The sequence below is a fragment of the Coloeus monedula genome (genome assembly GCF_965178545.1).
Source record: "Coloeus monedula genome assembly, chromosome: 4".
Taxonomy (NCBI): Eukaryota; Metazoa; Chordata; class Aves; order Passeriformes; family Corvidae; genus Coloeus; species Coloeus monedula.
In genome coordinates, this window is record NC_138784.1 from 43,009,673 (window position 1) to 43,035,482 (window position 25,810).

The window sequence follows — 25,810 nt, forward strand, 5'->3', positions numbered from 1 at the left end:
TTAGGATATTATCATTTATCCCTTAGTTGTGCATTCTTAGTCCTTCACTGGAATTTACAGCTCCACAGCAGAGGCTGAGCCCAAGCCAATGCAAGTCTTTCAGAAGCACCATGCTGCGTAGTGAGCTGATCAGAGTAAAAAAGCTTTCCATGAAAGATTATTGAATCTGGTTAGCTCTGAAGTGGATGAATAACAGTTTATGTGAACTGTTTCAGGATTCATAGGTGGTAGCCTCTGGTAGGGAGGCAGAAATACATCTCTTGATGACAGTAGTGCCTTAGTGTTCATGGTTTCCTAAATTGCCTTAGCCTGTCTGTGGGATAAATGTGGGAAAGAAATGAGTAATGAAACAGGAGGATTGGACTATGAAGGAAGCACTGTCACACAAGTTTTCATCTTAGATGAGTCTTTCTTCCTTCTCTCTTTTTCAGTGGATAAATTCTGGAAGTTTTTTTATAATATTCTCCATTTTCACCTTGCCATTAGATTGTCATTGAAGTAATGTTTCAATACAGCTTTTTGCTGTGACACCTGGAATTTAGCATGAGTGATTGGTCTCTACATTCAGTGTGGATTGAAGGAGTAGTATTGAAAATAGATTTGGGTGAAAGATGCTATGATATTTGTACCACAACTGCTGCAATTGAATTGGTTGCAAGCCCAATAAATGCCAAATAAAGACACTTAAAAGCAACTTAAAAGTCATAAAGGCCAAATTCTTGTTAAGCATTATTTCCATCTCGATATAAAGCAGGTGAGATATGTGAGAAGCACTCTCTGCTGCACTCAGCACTCTGATATAAGCTAGCTACTCCTTTAATTTTTAACTATCTAGAAAGGCTAGACCAAAATTACCCCTTCTGACCGTGTTTAGGAAAACTTAATCTACAAGTGCAGGGAGGCCAGAGATGAGATCTCACAGTTGCAGCAGAAGGTCTGTTAACCATCATGATGGGAGGCCTTATTAAAGCCGAAAGGACTCACCTGTTGGCAGCATCAGCACCTCAGTTCCAGGACTAACAGGGGCATGTCCATGGTGTTCCCTTCCATGGATCATGTGCAGGGCACCTCTGCACATATAAGCAGTATTTAAGTCCTGTTTGGCGTTCCAGTGCTCCAGTGTTTAGTAGCAATTGATAATCAGTACCTGTACAGTACTTGGAGCATGTACACTGTTGATGGTGAGACACTACTATGATGGTGGGTTTTTTACACTGCCTGTTAGCTGGCCAAAATTAACTTTGTAGTCCTAAGTAAATGCATGCTATAAAGGTAGTGGTTGTTTGCTACTTTGTAGTTATTGCTGTAATTAATTTGTTGGCACAACAGAGTTGGCAAATCTAGTCTAGTTTGCCTGGATCTACTGCGTTACCAAAGCATTTTTCTGCACATACAGATGTCAGAAGAAATTCAACCACAAGCTTGTGTTTAGTACAAATCAACAGTTGGTGCTTTTTGAAAAAGTGTTTTAGCCCAAAGACAATTAATTGCCCTTAAAGACAATTAAGGAGAAATAAAAGAGGAAAGGCAGCTATAGTAAACATGATTGTGGGAAACAAGTATGAGGATTGACAGATACCTTATTCAGAGGTAATTGAAACCAATGGTTTTATAAAAATCAGTGGACTTTTGTAACTTCTTTGAGGATATTTGTCTACCTCCAAATGAGGCATATGAACGGCTTTAGTGCTGTAGGGCCTCTCTAGCCTCTATTTTGCCTTATGGCCAATGGTGGCCGTAAGAAGACCTGTGGAAGGGCAAAAGGAGGACAAGCATACATGATACTTCTGTTTACACTCTCAGCTTTTACTACCTTCAGCTTGGAGGATTTCCTGTGTCTTAAATGATTTGTCTACTTTATAAACCCACATGGGTTACAGATCTCTCTTTCTAGTATTCTTCAGGCTCTCCTTGAGTCCATATCATCTTCTGTTATCTCCAATCATCTTGGCAAGGAGTTCACTGCCACCCATTGCATGAAGATCCCCCTCCTGTTGCTTCAAGTCTGGCTGCAGCAGCTTCATCTGATGGGCACTAGTCCATGCACTGGTAGAGACGGTAGCCAATCCATACTGTTGGTCCTATCCGTGATTTTGTACACATCAATTATGTACCCCCTGAATTTTTTTTTCTCTTTGCCAGACTGAAGAGTCACAACCTACCCAATTGTTCCTCATTGGATGCAACCTTGTCCTTCTCTTACCTTTCCCTAATTCAGTATATCCTGAGATGAGGTACCAAATTCTCCTTGGATTTAAGTGAGATTTAAACCACCTAGATTCCTTAAACTTATTGGAAATCCCATTCCAAATCCCAGGATTGGTACCTGATTCAGTGCTCACAACATGGATATTGTTACACCTAAACACGTGGTAAGATGTTAAGAAGGCTGTAGAAGATGCTTTCCACTGGAAGCTTAAAGAGCTAAGACTACTCAGCTTGTCTAAAAGAAGATGTTTGAGAGGAGTGTGGATATCTGCCCAATGAGAAGCAGCTGGCTGCTCATTTCTGGCTGCAGGGGAAAGTCTATAAGGTCTAGTGGTTCAGTCTGAGGTTTAGCAAGTCCAAAACAAAGTGAGTCATTTTTGTGGCAATGATTAACATCTTGAACACCACACTCAGAGAGGTAAACGCAGCTCCAGGTCTGTGCCCAGAAGCAATGTAGTGGCGTGTGACTGAGAAAGAGCTGGCCACCTAAGTGGCCCGAGTCAGCCCCTCCTGTCCCTGTCTGACCCAGGCAGTGCAGTGCCGGTGCAGGCTGGCATGGCCAGGCTGCTGGCACAGTGCTACTTTGTGCATTTCATGCAGCCCCACCAGCCCACCAGCCAGGCTCAGGAGACGTTCTTTCCCTGCCTACTGCTGGTTTTGAAACAGTAAAATATAAGCACTGAGCACCCAAAGATGCCGAAAATCTCTCCAAGCTCAGTGGCAGAAATCAGTGTCTTCTCTGAGTGCAGCACCATCTCTGCTCTCTCCACCATGCTGGTAGAGAGTGACAGTGGGCTGTGTATGTATATTCTCCAGAACTTTCATGCCTGCTTCTGTTGAAATTGGTCATTCAGAGATGTCCCTTAGGAAGTCCCACCCAGGACTAAAGGTTGTTTTTGATGGTGGCCTTGGCATATTTGTCTAGTGGGTAAAGCAATTTCTTGCAAACTTGAAGGGCTGTGCAGACACACAGGAGTTACTCTCAGACTGCTTCTGCTAAAGACAATTTAGGGAACCTTGGTTTCCTGAACAATGGGAAAAGCCATGACCTCCCAGACTAAATGTATTAAACCTGCATCATCTGCATCCCAGGAGAGCATTGTAATTACTACCTAAAATTAAGTTAGGTTTAAGTCACTAGGTTTCCTTAGGTTCCTTTTCAAATTAGTTAAACTTTCCTTGTTCCTGCTAGAGCCATTGCTCTGCAGCCCTGGAAACAAGTGCTCCAGAGGATGCAGAAATTTATAGGTGCAGGAGAGGCTGTTCTCTGGCCTGGTGGTAGGAAGATGGTTAACAGAAAGAAGTACAGCTCTGTGATTCCCTCTCCTTGTTTTTAGCCAGTGATGGACAAATGTAAACTGCACCCTGAATTTGGGAAGCAGGGACCAGAGGTGAGGTTTGCCCTACCCCAGCCCTGGTCAGCACTGTATTAGGTCATGGGAGCTTGTGGCTGTGTTTTTTGATGCAAGGGACTTCTCTCTGTGCTTTGGTTTGACTGTAGTGCTATTGGTGTGTACTTAGCATTATTCAAACAGGCATAAAAATGCAAGGATTGAGGCAGAGTTTAGGGGCTTTATTTCAGCTCTGAACCACCACAGAGTTCGGCCAGGATCCAGGTGGTTTTTGCTCACAGGTGGGTCCTGTACTGCATTTTTGTGTGCCTAACTGTTCAGACATATTGCAAGTCAAAAAATTTTGGCCCTTCCAGGGTGGGCAGTGCTGCAATAAAAGGTTTATAACCTGTGGCCTTGGTCTCTAGAGATGCATTGCTGGATTTTTCCCTAGGCATTTAAACCACAGCCAGATCTCAGAGGGGTTGCTACCAATCAGTGAAATCTGGATACAGCTATAGCGCTGTCATTAAAAGTCTGCCACGTCTTCCTCCCCGTTGCAATTTACTCAACTAAAACACATCCCAATCAAAGCACTGATTTTCTGCACTTATCCTGTAAGAAGGTTACTACAGCTTAAGAAGTTCACTGCATTTAAAATGTATTTAATCCACTGTAAGAGTTTCCTTTTTGCCACGTGGTTGCCTGGTTTTGGTCTTTGAAAAGGTTGGTGTAAAACCCTTCAACTATGTAATTTCTTTAGAATGAGAACTTCAAGGGACCTTTCAGTTTGTAGGACTTACCAGAAGCAGAATGTGTTTCAGCAATAAATTATTTGGTATTTTACCAAGGCAGCAAATAAAAAAATGGCCAAATTATGGCTTGCAAAGTCTTTTATAACAAGCAATCTAAACCCAAATGTAAGGCTGTTAGCTCAGTATTTAGTTCTGAAATCTCAGGCCAGATTCAAAAGAAAGGAATAAACAATTTCTGTTAGTTGGATTTGACTTACAAAGCAGCTAAGAAGAGCCAATTTTGAAGAAAAGAGATAAAATCATTTCATCCGAAGATTATTTAAGATCACTTGTGACAATAACAGCAGAGAATTCCATAGCTCTGAGGTATTTGGCTTACTTCATCATTAAAATACTCCAGATTTACTGGCCTTAATTATTTGCTTAAACTCTTTGTATTTCAAAAGTGTTTGTATACTTTTCCTGGAAAGGCAATGTCCAAATATCACTATACTTAACTAGTTCTGTCAGAGTGAGGTGTCTATGCTTTCTTTTTAAAAACTGCACCTATGATCATACTTATCTAGTGTACCATTTTGCCAACACTTCATGGAGTAAGTTTTGGTTAGATAAGCATCTTATTTAGGTATTAGTTGTGATATCCAAGCCAGAAAACTTATCTAAAGTAACTTTTTTTTTCCCAAAATATATGTTTTTACAGAAGTCATATGACAGCATGGAAAATTTAGACTCAGAAATGAGCAGTTCAACTCAGAAAATTAGAAGTAGGCTTCCAGCTTGTTTTGATGTATCCTTAGATACTTCCACATGAGTAATTTCCTCATCTGCAAGAAAAGTATGGTTGTGTTAAGACTGCTGTCTGTGCTGTAGACTGTTGGGGTTATATCAGCAAATGAGCACAAGCTCTTCTGTGCTGCTGTACTTCTAACCCTAGAGCCATCTCTAAATAAAGTGATCTGTGTCTTTGTGTTAAAAGTTTTCATCAATGGCATTCCTCCAAAGCTTAAATACATTTATGATCTATTTTTTTTAGTATTTCAGTGTATGCTTTTATATGTATATATATATGTGCATGTAAGTATAAATACTACTGTTATTATTATCCTTTTAGTTGTTCAGGTTGGATTTCCTTGCCTTGGAAAACAAGATGGGGTTGCAGCATTTGAAGTGAACGTGATCATAATGAATTCAGAAGGCAATATTATTCTCCAGACACCTCAGAATGCCATCTTCTTTAAAACCTGTCAGCAAGGTAACACTGAAGACAACATGCTGGAATGCTGTTAGACCAGGTCACCTAACTGTCCTGTGTTTCATTTAGGATAAGAGCTAGAGAGGTTGGAAATAAAGCAGCCACACAATGTGTAGCAATCTTGGTGATTTCCAGGCTTTCTGGCTCTGTGTGCATTTGCTGGTCATTTACTCTTCTGAGTAAATGACTTATTTTTCTTACTGAGCTCCCTTAACAGACTGGTTTGGAGACATTTCTCCCTCCTCCTGTTCACTGCTCATCACATTAAGGACATTGATAGAGATGTATCATATGAAAACCCCCTGTTAGCAAATGATTTGAAGTGCTTGGAGGAGAGTTAGTTCTGTGAAAGCAGGCTGAGGTTAATATTTCCAGAAAGGGCACGTCATCTGGGGAACTGATCTTCTGGGGGCTGTAGTGGGGACATTGCTATCAATTAATGCTATCAGTGCCTTAGTTCCAACTTGGTGCCTTTAGTTACTTACATCTCAAACTTGTGCATCCAAACTGAATACAAAAATTTTAAATTAGAAAATTTCTGCAAAACTTGGCTTTACCTTCTCTGTAGCTCAGGTGCAACCTCTTGGCTTTCGATACCAGTAAAATGGTGGAAGTTGGTGTTCAATACTTTGAGTCATCAAGCAGCAAGCACACAGAAGAAGAGCAGCATGAAGTTACTGCAGAGTTGGCTTGGAGGGGAGAGCACTTGTTTAATCAACCAATTTATGAACCATAAACACTATGTAATAAGACTTTTTGGATTAATTTGAATTTGATACACCACAAACAACTATAATTATCACTTTAAGCTGAGGCTATGGAAATCGAAAAATCAGTATCTAAGATAAGATAGTTATCCCATATCATGTGCAATTGTATCGGATTAACCCATGACAGGGCTGATGTACAAAGGAAAAGATTTTTATTCTTCTCCTATTAAATCTTCGTTCACAGTCTCACATTTTCTTCTCTACACTATTTTCTCTGAGATAATTGGCTGTAGTGTGGCTTTGAAGGGCGAACAGCAGGAGCAAGAGCTGTTTATTCTTTGAAACCTCACTACGTCTAAATAGAAAAGCTGCTTGTCTCCTTTGAAGCCTTGATGCTGCCAATTAGCCCAGGGAAAGTGGAGGAGGGGGAGAAGTGGGCAGAGAAACAGGAAGAAAAATGGAGGCTTAAAGGATGCAAAATCAGCCAGATCTCATGTATGAAGTTGTGTGCCTGGTGTAAATACAGCACAAAATTTTTCCTATCTTCTTATTTTCAGTTCAGCTCAAAGATACTGAACTTAATAAACTTTGGAAATAGCATTGGGGTATTCTAACAAGGACAGAAGAGTTACAGGTCTATATTGTGGAAAACAGTGTGTTAAAGAGGAAGGGCTCAGTTTAGTAGTAGCATTCATCCAAGTTATCGTTTCTGTGTTATTGTTTGTTGTTGCCATTTTTATATGAGTTGTAATCTCTAACAATTTAGCAGAATTACATCATATGACCTCTCGATAAACCTGGGGTTGGTTATTGTCCCAGTCCTTTGTTTCTGGAGCCAGCTGAGACACACAAGGAAGATTTTCCAAACTCTACAGACGTGCAGAGGAGGAGTTTCTCACATCATCTTTTCCAGCCCATACTGGAATAATTCCCATTTCTGCCCAGTGTCTGGTAAGGTGGACACTGCAGTGTTTTGGGACAGATGCTGAGAAGGATAAAAATGTCTTTCTTATTTCTTCTTTTGGTTGGTGTTAGAGTAGGGGTGAGTTTCCTTCCTCTGAAAGACATCATACATGGTGAAGAGCTCCAGTTTCTCCTGTCAGGGCCCTAGTCACTGTTTCCAGTTATTCTTGGCCATACAGAAAGGCCTTGGCAGAGGAAGTGAGGGGAGCAAGGGAGCGATTTTGTGGATAAGAGAGGATTTGTTGTGGCTAAGAGGTGGTCACAAAGAAAAAAATTATGTTTTCCTATTTTTCTGCTTGAAATGGTATGCATTTAGGCATGCATTTTTTTGGTAATGAATAGCAGCTCTGCATTTGGGTACAAAGAGAGAAGCATTTCCAGAAAGAGTCCTAGAGTACAGTGTTAGAACACAGGAGGACCAAAAAACCCTTTACTACTATAACTACAGCTGCAAACAGCTTTACTTTTAAGGCATATCATTTTACCTCAGAGGTTTTGAACCTTCTCACTTGGAATGTCACACGACAGAGCATCAGGATGAGGAGGTTGTGCCTACAACTGATCCCTAGTGATGTTAAGTTCTTCTAATGGGAGGAGGCAGCCTCTCCTGCCTGCCTTGTTCTCTGTGAGGGATCTGGGAAGGTATTTTTGAGTAATTGTTTTTCTACCCAGAAGTCCTTTTTGGGTTTGATTTAGTTTGTCTTCTTGTTTGATGGACTCTCATGTTTTGAGGATGGTGGTGGCACCCAGAGGTATTTCTCATCCTTGTATAATCCTGCGAGTGTTGCCAAATGCTTTTACGTATTTGATCAATAATTGAGATATGAATGAGTGTTGATGGTGAAACAGGACCATTGTGCAGGAATGCTTTCATCTTTCTTTTTGGCCTTGTTTCATTTAGTCTTGATGCTCATGCTTTCATATGAACAGAGATTTCATCACTGTCACCTCAGTAGTAACAGATGCGGTAATTAATGCAATGCAAGTTGCAGTGACGTCTACTTCAGGCTGCAGAACTTGAAACTGGTCCTGCACACTAAGGGCAGGTCTAACCAGCCATGCAAGTTCTGCACTGGGTTGTCTGCTCAGTTCTGCACTAAGCTGCCTGCTCATTTCCACGCAGAAAAGAACATACTGGATCAAGCAGAGCGTCCACATTGCTCATGCGCTTGTAGAGCAGCAGAGCAATCAAAACGCACAGTCCGTCAACAAGTACATCACACATGTGAACACATGATGGAACCTCTATTTGTAGACTGCTAGGAGAGAAACTAATTTATCTTAAAGAAATCTTAGCTGAATTTCCATTTCTTCAGTGTTTGTCTGCCAGCAAATGTTTTACTGTTGTGTCGAAGACATATATTGAACCTACTGAGAGCTGGCTGGCAGCTGAAGTATATAACGTTTTAATTTAGATTGTTGTTATATTTTATGAAGCGGAATGTCCAGGAGGATGCAGAAATGGAGGGGTTTGCAATGAAAGACATGTCTGTGAATGTCCTGATGGATTTTACGGGCCTCATTGTGAGAAAGGTAATTTAATAAAAAAATCTCAACTCTCTTCTTTACATCAATCACGAGAAAACTGTATCTCCTGCACTGTAGACTCTCCTAAAATTAAGAATGGACTGTTCTGAAGACTTCATATATTTTGAGTTAAAACATGTAAGTGAATTGTTATTATCATCCATGTTCTAATGGAAATACGAGTTGCTTACATGAAAAATATTTTCCCTCTCACAGATTGCATTTAACAAAAACTGATGCAATAGTTAAGTGATCCTTAATCACAGGGAATCCGTCTGGCAAGAAGATTAAATAAAATTCTTCTGCTAATGAGGACTAGCTGGGAAACAAAGCACAGTGCTTTAGTTGCTCTGCGTTTGTTTATTTGGAGATAAGATCAGATTTGTAAGCAGGCTGAAAACAAAGACGGGAAGATGAAGGGAAGATTTTCTTTCTTTTCCATTAGTGAATAATATCTCAAACCAACACTTCCAGGAGTGAAGGACCAGAAAACTGGTGTGACTTGGCAAGGAAACTAGATCTTCCTATCCCTCCCTTCCTCTTCCCAGTGGCAGTCCCTCCACAGCGTGACTCCAATACAATAATTCACTCCCTGATGCTCTGGCTACATCAAAAATATTAAGTACAAAGGATCAAGGACTGTTCTCTAGCCTGGAGGGCAACTGGCAGCGCTTACATTCGTATGTTTAACAAACTCTTACCTTCCAACAAACCATTACAAACTCACTCCTGGGAAGAACCTGTGGTCACTACTCATCCCAGGACCATGGCCAGGAGGGTTTGCTGGTCAGGGGAGACAAAGCTGAGCCACCAGCAATTTCACAAGATGATTTCACGAGGCCATTTGGCCTCATGCTGGGTGATATTTAACACACTAGCATGGACCCAACCTCGCTGCATGTACCAATTTTGGGCAACCACAAAGTGAAGCATTGCCCCCTAACATGCGTCCCTGAAGAGCTTTTTGGGGATGGCCACAAGGCAGAGATGTCTTGGAAGAGCACAGGGGCTCCAAAGAAGATTCACTGGGAGCATGCAGGACAGTTTGGCTGTGCAGCAGGCTTTCCTAGCCAAAATTAGGTAACCATGCTTATGCTCAGGTATGCAGGAGTAGGGAAGGTTCATTGTAAAGCCTGCCTGGTAACCCCACTGAGTTACTGGCCCCTCTGAGACAGTGCTGCCTGTACAGCTGAGGGACCAGAATACAGTTATAGAGAGGACTTGTCTGATGGGATTTTAAATATCCAGAGTGTGTAGGTGTATATGGGTACTTTCCTCTCCCCTGTCTGGTATTAAACTCTACAAGAGGCAATTTCTGCTTACATATGGAATCAGATTTGAACTTAAATTAGCCTTCACTTTTTAGTAGCACTACACAGAAATTGCCAGTTACAAACCAAAGATGCAATAGATTTTACCCCCTATCAGAGGCACTTTGCAAAGGTGATGTAGAACAATAAGCAGAAGGAAAAGTAGCTTAACGAGTCAATGTGCTGTGTATTTAAATACCAGTTGCTGTCCCACCAGCAATGCTTTTTCTGCTCTTCCCCTTCCTCAGCACTGTGTGTTCCTCGCTGCATGAACGGCGGGCTGTGCATTACACCCGGTCTCTGCATCTGCCCCCCGGGGTTCTACGGCATCAACTGCGACAAAGGTAAACGCCAGCTAAACCCCGCCCCGGGCTCTGCACCCAGCAGCCTCTCTTTATTCACTTATGGCAGCTCCCCTCTAGGAGTGCATTTGGGAAAGTCAGGCAAGCAATAAGTAAGTAAGTTTTAAAAATATTGTGATTCTTAAAATAGATGCTGTAGCACAGCCTGGCAGCTCCTGGAAGAATATAGGAATTTGCAGGCATCCATACACTGTGAGGGGTAGTTTGCATAATCCCTTCAGATGATTCACTGTGGATCTTACCACAAAAATCACTTATATTTCTGGTAGGGGGTGGCGGGGGGGGGGGGGGGGGTAGAATTAAAAAAAAAAAAAAATCTCTATTTGAGGTCTAGTTTCCTGTAGTAAAATTAATTTTACTAATTATTTAGTATGTTAATGTGCTGCATCTAGACTCATGAAAAAATATGCAGGCTGTTCATTTTTTATTGCTGCATTGGGGCTCATGATGGGTAAAAATGAGCAATCAGTTGTTCAGAACAGTAATTTGGAACAGTCTAAGCTACCATGTAGACAAAAACCAAGTCGTTTCCTGCAGAAATATAACTGACCTGCTCATGGCAGAGCAGAACATTGTGCTGCATTTGTTGTTGCAGGTCTGTATGAAGTAAAGACTGAATGCAAAAAGGTCCTAGAGGACTTTTAAACAAAATAATGGGAACCTTCCTGTTATTTTGCACAAACTGTTGGTGTCAATGCCCTCATGTCTTGTATCTAGTATTTGAACAGACTTTTACCACATTTAGAGAGCGCTTCAAATGCACAATTAAATTAAACGCTCCCAATGTCTTGAAGGATTAATGTGAATCCCAGCTGTTTGGTGAAAAGTCACATCCAACACAATGTGATTTGGCAGCTGAAAGACAGAGCATTTGCATCTATGTCACCACACAGAAAAACTCATAAAGGTTTCTTTTTAGTCAAAGCGTTACTTAAGAACTGTAGTGAAGTATCCTCTTGTAGAAGTAGCTTCCAGTCCTAGGTTGTGCTCCTTTTATCAGACGCTGGCAGTTTCAATAGCAATAGTGCCTTAATCCTTCAAAGAGCTTGATGTGGGGGGGTTGATAAAGATGCAGCACAGTCTGTCCTCAGAGAGCTCACTGCGGTATTGTTCGCTTGTCTCGTTCTATACTGCCTTGTGTGTGTGCCCGTGTAAAGCATTATGTGGGAACAACTGCATTTCAGTCTTACTTTGTAAACCAGATGGAAAGAGGTTAATCCTGCTTTTACAACCTACTCAATGTTTATTTATGATGAGCAGCAGAGAACATTGTCCAAGTTAGACCTAGTTCATATTAATGACTTAGTTTGTTCCTCTTTTATTTGTTTCAGCAAACTGTACAACAACCTGTTTCAATGGAGGCACGTGTTTCTATCTGGGAAAATGCATTTGTCCTTCAGGCTATGAAGGAGACCAATGTGAAATTAGTGAGTAGCATCTCTGTGTGCTTGCTTTCATTTACATCAGCTTTTTCTAGTGTCAGTGCCTGACTTAGAACTTCTAATAGGACACTGTGCAAGAAAGCTTTCCCTGCTGTAAATAATCCCACTGATATTCCCCAGCACCTTCACAGGAGCATGAAGAGCAGTATTTGGCCTAGGATATGTAAATGCTGATTTTTTAATATGCATGAGTAGAAATAAGCTCTTCTCACAATTAGGAACTGTTTATCACTTTGGAAACACGTGGAAATAAACTCTTAACTTGCTGTCAGCCAATACGCAATTGGCTTAGTGAATTACTATGCAAAGGAAGTACACAGATACTATAAGACCTACATTTTGCTCAGTATTCACGTGTAGGTTAACAATAGGTGTATGTAAATGTTTCACCTTATCTCTATGCATTACTAAGGTATTTTGCAACTCCTTTTTACATTATTAAAAATTTAGGGAAAAAGAATGAGCAAAGCTTTATTGTTTTTAAGTTTAAAAAGATTGCCCATTGATATAAATTCAGATCATATGCCACAAGATCAGCAGTGTGGGTTTTCTCTGGATTTACCTTTGCTTACATCAAGTTCAAATTTGACTATTTGGCAGAACCCCTTTTATTTCTTCAGTCCCCAAACAGTCAACTTTGTTGACATTTTTCAGATGAAGATTAAAGTTTGATTTAAAGAGAAAAGCACGTATTTTATGTTGGTGGTGGTTTTTTGAGGAGAATTCTTAGAACTGTTATTACAGCATGTATAATTAAGGGCAGGCCATTTAATTGATCTGTCTGAGGAGCTAAAGCTCATATTTGTTTACTGCTGCTTGGGATAAGTGCAACTGCTTTGACTTCCAGGAAAGGTTTACCTGTGAAACTCAAATTAAATTAATTAAAATACAGGTGGTAGGCTAGTTCCTGTACAAAGAAAAACAAATTCAGGATGATGGTATGCTAAGACCTAAACTGGGACCATGTCAGTGAGAGCAAGGAAAGCTATGCACTTACTTTGGCTCTTGTAAAGCCAGGACTGCAATTGTTAGACTGTGACTGACAGCTGTCATCACCTCTGGGCACTGCACCAGCACCAGCACAGCAGTGGAAGACTGCAAAAAAATCTAGAAGAGGCTTAGAAACACCAGAGCAGAAACACAACTCAGTCCATTTTCTTAGATCCACGGCCAGCTACATTCAGTCATGGGATTCTTAAAATAATGAGGAGAGAAAACCTTTCAACAGGCAGAAAGCCATCTTCTGAAAATTGCAAGCTTTTTGTTGTTTTTTTTTTTTAACATTGTGTGTAGGTTTTCAGTGCTTGCGTAATAATTGAATCCCTCTGTAAGACTCCTGGGAAGTCTGCTGAACCCAGTCTACAACACTAACAAGCATTCACAATCTTCCAGATTTTTTTCTAGTTATAGGTTTGCATTGTCTCTAATTAGTGTTTCACTTTGAATCCAGAGAGTTTTATTTGGCTTTGGATTCCTCCCCTATTTGTCACCAGCTGTTTTGCTGCTTTTTCCATTTCTCAGTCAATAACAGAGAGAGTTATTACTCTTTCCTTCATTCTGTGACAATATCTTAGTCCAAAGTTAATTGAGCTATGCTGAGCCAAATGCTTGCCTGTTGCAACTTGGTGGAAGTTGGTGTCACATCTCTTGACCCATATCCTCCCAATTTACTTAAAGAACTACGAAAATTCATGGATTTTTTTTGCTCTTTCCAGTTGTTAATTACTTGGGATGCAAATGTTTGCAAATTAGAATGCCTAAATTTTCCCTCCACAGAGGCTTCTGCAGAGAAATTGAGCTTTTACAGAAATTCTCCTTAGCACAGTTTGTTCCATCACCTGCTTATGAAACTTGTTTCAGGGCTATTAAAATAATTATGTTCAATAGGAACGAGTGTTTCCTTTATATTGACAATACACATGTGCATCACAGAGGTCTGCAGGGGCTGAGGCCTGAGCAGGTGCTGCCTGTGATGTTGAGCTCCCAAGAGGGCAGTCTGTGATCATGAAATGAGGCTTTCAGCACAGCCAGCCAGTGTTGATGCTTAAATTATCATGTGCAGGTCTCAGTTAATACCTTTCTTAAAAAAAAAAAGAAAAGGGAAAAGGAAAGGGGAAAGGAAAAGGAAAGGGAAAACGAAAAGGAAAGGGAAAAAGGGGAAAGGAAGCAGTTTGCTGCCCCAGGTTCCAGAGGTTTTTTGCACTCAGATTCAGGTAAATATTAGTGCTGAATCTAGGAAGGGTGCCTTTTTTTCTCTTTTCTGAAGAATCTAGAAAGTGTAGTGGCATTAGAAAAGATAAAAATGGTTTTGGACAACAATGAGAAAAGCTGCATTGGTACATACTGGCACCAAGGTGGCAGGGAAGTGAGGGTGCAGTTCCTGGTAGCCTGAGAGTGCCCAGCGAGGTGACAAGTGAGCCTCCCTCAGCCTGGGAGTGACTGAGCTCATGGGTGCTGTGCTTCCCCTCCTAGAGATGAGTGAAGATTTAATTAGTTCAGTATTGCAGACAAATTCTAACAAGGTATAGGCAGTCTGATGATGGGACATTTGACGTTAGGTTTGAAGAAGGTCCTTGGTGTGTCATGCCCAGCAAGAAATTGAGTGTGGATCTCCCCCACCAGTGGGGACCGCCTCAGTCCCAGGCTATCAGGGCCAAACAAGACTTCCTGCAACAACAACACCAGACCCAGCCTACGCCTTTGGCAAAGCCTGTTTGTGAGGGAAAGTAATTTCCAGACCAAGAGCCTGGAAAAATGTCTGCCAGTTCCAATTACTGTAAGCAAAGTTGCTCTGTTCTTTGTAAACAGGAAAGAAGGGCATGTATATTTAATGTGCCTTTAGTTTCTGAGCTGCCGTGTGGAACATCCCTCATTGCACTGTCCACAGCACTGCGGTGCTCCCCAGCCTGTGCTACAAGCTGACAGGCCTGGCCAATCTACTTATTGTCTGCAAGTAGCAGCCATACCTGGCAATTCCTGAGTATCTTATTGCTCTCAGATGTCACTAGATTTTTTTTGTGCTAGGGCCCCTCAGGTTTGGATCCCTCTCTTTGGAACTGCATAGTCTGGGCAGTGCTGCCTGCCCCCCCATAAAGGGGGAGGAGAGCAGGACTCAGTACTGACCGGACACATGGGGGACTGTGCAGAGTCAGAGTGGCACAAATCTGGGCAAAAGCTGCAAGGTCACACAGGCTTTGGCCATGCCAGATTATTACCATAGTTTCAAAGAAGAAGAAGTCTTATAAATTGGAAGCACAGGCTTGCTGCAGAGTCTTCCTGGTGGATCCATAGTGCACACTCTAACATCTGGTGCAAGGCAAGCTCGTCAGACACTTGTCTCCAGTAGACACAGGGGACTAAGACTGTTGTTTATGTCTATGTTTTCGATTTCTAGGTAAATGCCATCAACCCTGTCGAAATGGAGGCAAATGTACCGGTAAGAATAAATGCAAGTGCTCCAAAGGCTACCAGGGAGACCTGTGTTCAAAGCGTAAGTACCAAAGCCACTCCATCAGTCCTTGCGGGAACATCAAGCTCACATCAGTACTAATTGTTTGTTGTCAAAGTAATTCAAGTTATTTAACTTTCTGGACATACAGCTTACACCAGACTTAAGGAAATCATGAAACCAGAAATATTTTTTTATAGAAGTCTCCTCACAGTCTCTTCTGTCCTCTTGAGTTTCTATAAAACAGCAGTGTGTCAGCTCAGCAATAGCAGTTTAGTAATAGAGAAATGCTTAATAAAATGTCACTACTTTGCCATGTTTAAATACAATGAGAACACTTTGTGAGAGGGATCCTGGGGACTACTCTCCTTCTCCCACTGGTTCTGGTGGATGCCCAGCTCTGCTATACAACCTGATTCTGTCTGTCAGAGGCTGAGCCAGACCTTGCAGGTAAAGAGATGGGTGTGGACTGTGTCAGGGCTCTGACTGCACTCAGTGCAAAGGCATAGATTTAACTTGAGAGACCTAGCCTGTGCCAGGACCAACCTATTGAGTGAAACAGCAGGGAAAGCAAATGTGTGACTGTCTTTGGATGAAATGTCAAGAGGTCAGGTGTATGTGCTCACTTTTTTACAGCTGTCTGTGAGCCCAGCTGTGGCCTGTACGGCACCTGCGTGGAGCCCAACAAATGCCAGTGCAAAGAAGGCTGGCATGGGAGACACTGCAATAAAAGTAAGTGAGAAACAAACCCTGAGGGTCATCGTATCTGAGGTGTTACACACCCAATGCTATACAGAAATGACTGCTTCAAGAGCCTTTCCAGCATCATTTATGATAATGCACTCCTTTTTTTCTTTAATCCAATCAAAAAAACAAAAAGGTTTTCAATACTCCATAATTTTACCTACTTTAAAAAAACTCATTATAATTTGAAAGTATTTTACCAAGATCATTTTTGTATTAGAAATTCCAGAATCTGGTATCCATCAGAGGAGGACCTTGCATGTCTTCCACCCATAGTATGGGAGGGATCCAAGCCCTTCAATACTCCTCAGTAAATCAGATAGCTTTGAAGTGTTGCATAGGCATTTTGATAAGTAAAACTCTGATGTGTTTTAAAACTGATTAAAACTCAGAAAAAATAGAATGTCCTTTAGAAATTTAGGGGAAAACTTGAAGAATTATGCAAGAAGTTGTAATTCTTTATAGGTTCATTTACCCATCTCATTACTTAAAGCTCATGGAAATTACTTTCAATAACTGGGTCCCCTGTTCAATTTTTTACCACTTCTTTTTAAGAAAACAGCTTTACCAAGGAGCCATTCATTCGATTGAATATGAAACAAGTGCTTAGCAACTTCACAGTTTTCTCCTCCTCTTTCCCACCCATATTCCACAGCACACAAAATGCATTGCTCCAAAGCAAAGTTAAAGTTCTCAAAACAATTTCTGTTGTGCTTATTGGTGCATTTGCCATCTATTGTAGCAATTGGTCATTTCACTGGGCTTAAAATGGTACTGTATAATTATTTGAAATACAACTGGATATATCCAGTAAGAACTTCAGATTTAATTTTATGTTTCATGTGCAACAGTACTGTAACATCAGATCTTCAATATACAATCTTTATATATTCCCATAAGATACCTACGTTTATCACTATTGGCTGCCAACTCATATGCTGGTTTTTATGTGCCAATAATAAAAAAGGTGAAAAATTTTGCAGCTACAAAACTAATCAGCCATAAGAAATGTGAAACTCACGTTGCAGCATCCACTGAATGTTCACTTTTATTAAAACCTGTTGATGCATATGATTTTTGTCACACCAAAATGTATTGGAATAAATATAGTATTTTCATTAAAAAGTGAGTATTATATAACTAAGATGGATTTTGCTGTGAAAATTAGGCTTGCTGTGAAAATTGGGAGTCCGCTTTTCAGCTGTTACCTAGTGGATTTGTATTTAAGTATTCATGCTATTCTCTGAAGGAGAAATACAATTAATATAAGCTATGGTTAGAAAAAAGATGTATGAAAATGAACCAATATGAACTACAGTTCGTAAGTTCAGTATGAACTTTTTCGTCCTCTCATACTCTTCTTAGAAAGAACTCAGATAGCAAATGACAACAAATGCATACTTTAGGTGACCATCACCAAAGAAGTAATTACCTGTACAACAAAACCAAAGCTCATACCTGCCTTGTGATGAGAAGTCAATAGTCTCACATTATTGTCAACTCCAAGGTTTTTCATCCTTCATTACTTGGAGTTTGGGTACAGTCCTGCTGTGTTTAGTACAGCAAAACTCTCTTTGTATTCAGCAAAGAAACCATGAAATGGGCATTTGGGCAAAATTCACCCCCATTTTAAGTGTCCATACATGTGCATGCACTGCAATTCTCTCTTTTCAACTGAAACCAAACATCACTAGATCTTGAGAGGAGATTTATAGTTGGCTTGAGAGATTTGTTTCATATTCAGTCAAATGAATGGCTCCTTGGTAAAGCTGTTTTCTTAAAAAGAAGTGGTAAAAAATTGAACAGGGGACTCTGTTATTGAAAGTAATTTCCATGAGCTTTAAGTAATGAGATGGGTAAATTAACCCATAAAGAATTACAACATAATGCTTTGAATTCCATTTTTATTGTTCACTTTCATTTTCTACAACAAAGCAACTCTACTAAGCCTGTTTCAAGCTGCTTTCCCCCCCCTCCCAGGTGTTTACGATCACTGCTGTTCTTTTTCTTTGCATTCAGCCATAAACCAAAGCCCAGCTCAGGTAGCTGGTGCAGATTCTCCCCAGGGGGCTGCTTACACGCCATTCTAGAGCCTTTTGCTGGCAGATCATCATGACTGTCACCTACCTGGTGTGGGGGATACACTCGTGAACCCAGGGCTGAGTGACAGCCTGGGTGTGCTGAGGTCCCTGGGCTTCCTGGCCAGGTCAAGATCTTTCTGTCTGGCAAGATTTTGTTCTTCCTGAGGGGTAACAGAGAGGCATGAGCACTTTTGTAAGGCAAAGTAAAATCATTTTTCAAATGGGTGAGACAGTTTCCACTTGAAATATTAGCTGTGGATCACGAGCCCACTTCTGCAGATTCTTTTTCTTGAAGTGGATAATTTTCCAGGGTACGGAGCCAGCGGTCTGAGCGCCCTGAGGCCAGCAGGCAGCAAGCACAGGCAGCACACACCTTCACCGAAAAGGGCTGAGGAGAGGCACGTTCCACCCGAATCCAATTATATCTGGTGAACTCCAACATCTGAAATGGTTCGTGTTACACAAAGTTCACAGCCTTCATTAACCTCTCATGGATTGAATGTTAAAATGCTGTTCATTACAGTTGAGATTACCGGCTGGAATTTTATTAGCTTCATTATAAACCACTGAGCTGACAATTACTATTCCTTTTAAGTTTTATAAATACTTCTGTAGCATGATTATATAGGCTTCTTCTTTCAGTGCTTTGGATGGTGTTTTGTACTATATTTCATTTACATTTAAACTTCCTTTTTTGGTTATATAGCTGCAAATATTTTCCAAAAATTAAGCAATAATATTCAATCAAAAAACCTTGTAGATGCTAACCCTGAATTATTTCAATGACTACAGATGTAATTTGCCTAAGACAAAAGAAAGGTGCATTTTGCGAATTTTTACAAGTTGTGTACTTGGAGTTTTCCCTAAGAAAAATAAATAAATAAGTTGCCTAATTTAAAAACTGAATAACTCAATTCAATGTTATTTTTGGCTTTACAGTTTTGTGTATGAAAAAGAAACTTCAGTGACGCCATTTAACCGACATAATATATCGTAAACAAAGTAGAGCTATAAGGTATGAAGTTTCTGCATCAGCTTGAAGCAGTATAATATATTGTAAACAGAACAGCTCTTATGTAATAAACTTTTTATACTGACGGTTATGTATAAAATAAAGATCCTGCTTTAGTTTTTTGAGTACTGCTCTGTGTGGCCTCCTGCGGTCTCATCAGCGCTGGGTTGGGACAATGGCTTTTCTAGAGCACCCTCATAAAACAGTGGCACTGTGGGGTTGTTTTCCCTGTGTCTGCTTTTAGCCCCACAGTTCCTAAAAATATTTCAGAAAAGCAACTTCTTGTGGCTTTGCCAAGGAGGCGATAACATGGAAGGCCACATGCTTCGCTTCCTGTACTTGTCCTCTACCAGGTCCTCCCTTCCCCCCAGCACCACCAGTCACCCATGTTGGTGTGCCCAGTTTGTGGCACCTCAGGTACTCAGAGTATTCTTCTCTGAGCTTCTGTCCCAGCAGGTAACAGTCCAGCCCTGGCCATGTTTCCTGTTCAAGGGTGATGGTCCTGTGTTTTGTTGTGATCAGACTGTAGAAGGTTTGGGTGCTGCCTCTTGCAACAGTCAAGGGCTACATGATTTGTAATTTGATGTGGCTTGGAAGCAGGAAACATGGTGTCTGTCTGCACTGAAGAACAGTAAATATCCAATGAATTATTACTGACCCTTGCTATACTGTAGTTCTGGCAATCTTATTATCTGGGAGACAAATAAAAAATAAATAACATGTAGTTGGAAGCATAAGACCTGGACTTTTCCCTTCACTGAGGGCAGCAAGAGGAGATATGGGCAGGAAAGGTGCTCAGCCTCTGCCCACAGTCAGTGCTGTCCCAAAAGCACCCTCCCTCTTCAGATTAAAAAAAGATAGAAAAGAGGCAGCCTGAGGCAGAGGAGAAAACACTTGGGTGATGAAAACCTGGGGTGAGCTCTTGATGAAGGAAACATTTTTTTATATTTTTCTTAAAAGTCATGAAAGGAGGACATTAATATTAGGTTGAGATTAAATATGTAGCTGCTCTGTATGTCTGGGGATGCCTCAGGAGCTGTGTAAAAACATGAATGTCACATTTGCATGCTTTTTGTTCTTCCTGTAGCAAAGATTAAGTGGTTTGTCACGTGATACAATAAAAAGCACAGAAATTTCTTACTCAAAATTCCTCAGATATTTTGGCTGAACTTCTTCTGCTCCTCTCAATTTCTTAGAAAGTGCTTCCTTAAAAATAGCAGGTGTATTCTTTCATATGGAGTAAATTTTTTGCTACTTGCCCTAAAGACACTTAACACTACTGTTTTGTTTTCAGTTTCGCCACTGATTTTTGAAAATATCATTAATCATGAGAAGAGTATCATCAGAAAGGTTACGAAAGGGAAAAATAATCCTCAAAGTGCATACTGTAACACAACCCTGTTTCTTAAATAACATCTATACACAAAATATCCAGGGCTTTGCCAGTGTGAGCACAAAGTTTCCTGTGTAGAGACAGTCCTTGATGTCAGAGTTCTAAGTTAAAAGTCTGTGACAAGTGAGAATGCTAAAAAAAGACATGAATTTTCCAGAAAAAGTCCAGTTGGAAGTTGGAAGCAATTTTGCCATTTGAAAATAAACTACAGAATATATCACTCTGTCACAGGACAGGACATACATATGAGGAAAAAAAAATGTGTAAGAGATGAAAATCATTTAAAAATAATGAAACAACCCCTCAAAATACCAATCCACTACAATACATCAGACAGGAACTGTCTTTTCAATGATATTTGGAAAGTCTGTAGTAAGCCAGAGCAAGATGCCAAACACTGCACTTGTGAGCAGCAGCTGTAAGGTGATCAAATCGAGTAGAACATAAAATGTTAAATCACTATAGCTCTACACAAGAAATCTCAATTTGTGCAACTGACAAAATTATAGCTTTACAAAGGGCTTCTAATGGTACTTGATAATTTGGGTATCTAATATTGGCATCCTGCTATGTCCAGGTGTGCACAACAGTTCAAAGGACAAACACACAAAGCACACAAAGAAAGCAGAAACAGACACCCTAAGGGCAAGCTGCCTTTTTTGTGCTGCTGCCATTACTGAGCTGATGCACATGCTTTTTTGGTTTGGTTGGGGTTTTTTTTTTTGTATTTTCATTTTAGGTTGGCTCTGTCTATGCTGCTGGATTTCAAACGTATTTCTTTCAGTGCCTCTTCACACCCACCTTCACCTCACTGGGGAGCTGGAGAGACTTGTGGCTTTTTCTTGTTCATGCTATGCATGAATTGGCAGCCTGTGCAAAGCAGAGGTATCAGGGGGCAGCAGGGCCCAGCATCACCACATGCACCAGGTGCTGCTCACGGGATCTTTCTGACCAGGAGGCAGCACTGGCTGCTGGGACTCAGCACGCTTTCCCCATGTGGTGTGACTAAAGGGTCCAGTTGTTCTTCTTCCAGCTTCAGCTGCATTTCAAGGAATATTAAGGAAAAAAAGTATAAAGAGAAAAATTCAAAATTGTTCCAGATGACTCACTGCCTATAAGAGTCAAACTCCAAAAGCCAGACTCAAAGCTTTGGCCAGACTTACTGCTATTAATTCAAAAATGTCAGCTTTGTTTCTGCTGGACAGATTTGTTACCTCTCCTTTCCTCTCACTTCTGTACATCACCTGTTCTACTGGGATTGCCTACTGTGGAGAAAAAATCCTACTGGCAGACACTAAGAGGAGATCTGGCAGCAGCAGAGAGGGAGCTGCCTGAAATGGCCTGAAGTTATGCCAGGATTTCCCCAGTGCCTGCACTGCCCACAGCGCTGCATTGTGGCAGGGAGAATGTGTGAGTGGGTGTTGAGGCATCGCTCAGAGACATGGCTTCATGGCAGTTCTAGGTCTTGCAGTCAATTCAGCTCAAACCTAGAGAAACTGCATTGGTTGAAAGTTCTCTCATCCATTACAGGGATTAAATCCTACTAAATCCCACAAATCTTGCAGTGTGAATACAGCTTTGTGTTCAGCGAGGTGACAAGGTGCTATGATTAGCCAGGACATAGCCAAACCTTAAGACCCTGATTAAACCAGTGACACCCTCTCCAGCTCTAAAATGTGTCAGCAAGATTTGCCCACATGACTCTTTGAACAGAAAAGCATCTAGTTAAAAAAAATCTCAAGGGAAATGTGTCCCAGTTGCTGTTAATTTTTTCTTGCATCTCTCTGACAGGATGGCTGCTGAGCCACAAACCTGTCCCTCCAGTGGCTCCCAGCGCCCAGCTTCTGCTGGAGCACAGTTGACTGCACACTCCTTGGGGGCAGCAGCACAGTCCAGCCATGCAAGTTCACCCACACTCAGCAACAGTGCAAAGCTGAACTGGGCACAAAACAAATGGGTTGGGAGAACAGCAAAGTTTGGAAAAGGCATGCCTGCAGATCTGAGAAGATTTATTTCTTATCTCTGTGGCTTTCTGAACATGAACCCTCACAATTTTAAGTTTAAAAAAGCCCCACTCTCTATTTTTGACTTAGAACAACATATTCTATTATTCATATTATTTACAAAAGTTGCATTTTGATCCCTTTCCACATAGCCCATCAGGAGCAGCCTTGTTGAAGAAATCTTTCCATGGAAATGTGATTTTTTTCAGAGGATTTAACACACATACCGCGTCTGGCCAAACCACAGCTCAAAAGTAGTTCAGATGCTTATGAGGGACATCCTCACAAGTGTTTTCTAACACTTTGTTTCCTGGAGTATGCTTGGGGGATTTTACAGCTGAGGAGCTGGCACTGGGGCACTGCACAGGGTTTACAGAGCTAGCTGGCTCTGGCTGCTCTGAGTGTTTGACTTTACCACCCTTAATTATATATATTCCTTAATCAGCATGCTCCATTTGTACTGCATCCTACCTGCCCAGACATCCCAGTGAGCCTCACTCCTCACAATGACCAATGGGACTCCACAAATTTGTCACTCCACAAATTCTCCAGCAGGTAGTATTTGGAAAGGCTACCCCACAGTGTTTGTACCTTGTGCATCAAGTTTCTGTGCTATCCATCATCCCTAGCTTGCAGGAGCCTTGCCCAAATGGAGCCTGCCATGATCCTGGGCTGGCATTTTCCCCAGTCCTCCTACTACAAGTTGCCTGACTTTTTTGGACAAACTTAGCTACTAGGGGAGCTGCTTGTGTGCCGGGCTCTGGCTTGCTTCAAATTAGGGTAATCCAGCTGAAAGCCTGAGCATTTAATTAAGGTCATGGCTTGTCTCAGCATGCACAACTCCACCCTTCAGTGGCCACTGTGTGTACCACCTCTCCCTTGGTCTGTCTGGAGAGTGATTGCCAAATATATGCATCTCCCAGATGGTGTCACTCTTAAAAAAAGTTAAAAGAATGTTCAGCACAATTCACTCCGTGTTTTTTAAACCACTCTTTTGTGTAAAGGCATAAAGATTTCTCCCCTTTTACAGCTACAGCCACAATAAAGAGAGTATTCTCTGAAGCAGACACTTGGAATTGTCTGTACTGCTTCACTGTATTTATCATGAGTAAGACTGACTCAGTAGTGATAGTTCCACCTCCAAGGCTTATTCCTAAAAGGAATCAACCGTGTTTGAAATGCAGCTGAAATGCTAATCTAGTTTGACACTTGAGGGGTCCTGAGTGGTTTAGATGTCACAACTTACAGCAATCCACTTAAAAATGAGATGTAAGGGATTTCTAGGCAGAAGTGAATTTGGAGTTTCTATTCCTTTCCATGTGCCTTTGTGATCAGTGAGAGCAGGAACTTCCCCAGCACCAGAGGACCCCACTAGTTGGTGTTTGAGAATGGGCAGCAGCACCAGGTGAAGTGTGCATAGTGGCCACCAGGGAGCTGAAACAGGGGTCACTGAGGGTTTTTGTTGTTGTTCCTGAACATCTTTACAATATATGATTTAGTAATATAGAACCATAGAATGGTTTGGGTTGGAAAGGACCTTAAAGATCATCTAGTTCCAACTCCCCCTGCCATGGTTAGAGACACCTTTCACTAGACCAGATTGCTCAGAGCTGCATCCAACCTGACCTGGAGCACTTCCAGGGATGGGGCATCTACAGCTACTCTGGGCAACCTGTTCCAGTGTCTCACCACCCTCACAGTCAAGAATTTCTACTTTATGTGTAATCTAAACCTGCCCTCTTTAATTTTAAAACCATTGCCCCTGTCACTACAGGACCTGGTAAAAAGTATTTCTGTCTTTCTTATAAGCCCCCTTTATATATGGAAAGGCTGCAATAAGGTCTTCTCAGAGTCTTGTCCAAGCTGAATAATCCCAAAGCTCCCAGCCTTTCATCAAATATTTGATTTAGGTTTTTCCTCTCTACTACGCTTCCTTTTTTTTTTGTTTGTCTTAAAACATAGTAACGTCAAAAAAAACAAATGAACACACAAATAATCAAATAGACCCCAAGTTACTGAAATCCCCACATTTTGCATTTGTTTAGGATACACCACTTCTGGTCTTTTTAGAGGAGAAATTCAATAAATACTGTGGTAACACCATGTTTAACTCTGCACTTGTCCCTGGAAGTACAACAGTACTACAACGTTTTTGAGCACCTTGTGGACCACCCACAAGCAAGAGGAGCTGCAATGATGCGGCCAGCAAAATGCCTTGGATGTAGTATTTCCTTGGGGATTTAGAGGACAATAAGAAAATAGTTTGTTGGTTGGTATTTTGACTGAAAGAGGTTTTGGTCACTCAGATGAGTCTATTCTGCTTGAGACAGAGCAGTTTTCTCTGAAGAAAATGGGTGGCATGAACCCTTAGGAAAAAAAAAGTGATCTGTTAAGTACAGAAAGTATCCAATAAGTGCCATGAGGGTACTTAGGTATTTAGATTCCTGTTCATTTTTTAAGTTCATTATTCAACGTATTATTATTGTGCAACAGCTCTGGCTGCGCTGCAGTGCTCTAATATCCATGGCAAAGGTTGTTCTGGAAGAGTTTAAGATAAAAGAAAAATCTGCTGAACACCTCTTGATTGAAAGAGAAGTGCAAAATCCTGTGTTTCTTTCTAATTCTGCTTCCCCTCCTAGCAAAATGCATCCCTTTTGTATGTGTCCCCTTCTGCATTCCAGAAAATTTAAGGGGAATAATTATATGGAAAAAAAGTGGCTAACTGGGAGGTAGCAAAGCATTTCTGTCCTCAGCAGAACAATCAAGGTCTCAAAAAGACAAGATGGTGAATGTCCCTTTGAAATTGTCAGGGCAGGGGGAGAATCTTCTAAAAACCTGGCAAGCAATTAACAGCAATTATAACTTCATGATTGCTGCTACCTTCCTATCTGTTTTGTAACACTCCACTCAGGAGGTTTTGTCCTCTTATAAACAGACTGTGATACAGCTCTGCTGTTTCATATCTGTGAAGTTACTAGAGATAAATGACTTTGCTGTGAAACTGGAGTGCAGCTATAAAGCTGCTGCCCTCCTGCTTTGGATCTGAAAACATAGATACATGGCACAAACATAGCTTGGCTCTTTTACAGGATGTATTTGGAGCCTAGAAGTAACTTCTGCTGAATGTGTGGAGGTTTATTTGATTTTCAGGCTGTTCTGGGCCAGCAGTGTTAGCCAAGTCCTGGAGGCTGTCCCAGATTCAGAGCCATCTCAAGCAGTTTGATCCTGACCGCTTTTCCCAGTTTAGCAGAACTCTCCCGGTTGAGTTA

At 41.2% G+C, this 25,810-nt stretch overlaps 1 protein-coding gene across 1 annotated transcript in view; it reads left to right on the forward strand.

The window, feature by feature from the left end:
* The window catches only part of WIF1 (WNT inhibitory factor 1), a gene marked incomplete at both ends in the record, with an annotated part of 37,267 nt that extends 18,702 nt beyond the window's left edge, over positions 1–18,565 (forward strand). Inside the window, 7 exons of the mRNA XM_082279768.1 lie at positions 5,406–5,546; positions 8,657–8,752; positions 10,305–10,400; positions 11,750–11,845; positions 15,255–15,350; positions 15,945–16,040; positions 18,444–18,565. Of these exons, the coding sequence (XP_082135894.1) occupies positions 5,406–5,546; positions 8,657–8,752; positions 10,305–10,400; positions 11,750–11,845; positions 15,255–15,350; positions 15,945–16,040; positions 18,444–18,565 (743 nt within the window). The remainder of the gene's footprint in view (positions 1–5,405; positions 5,547–8,656; positions 8,753–10,304; positions 10,401–11,749; positions 11,846–15,254; positions 15,351–15,944; positions 16,041–18,443) is intronic.
* Between the last annotated feature and the right edge of the window lie 7,245 nt (positions 18,566–25,810).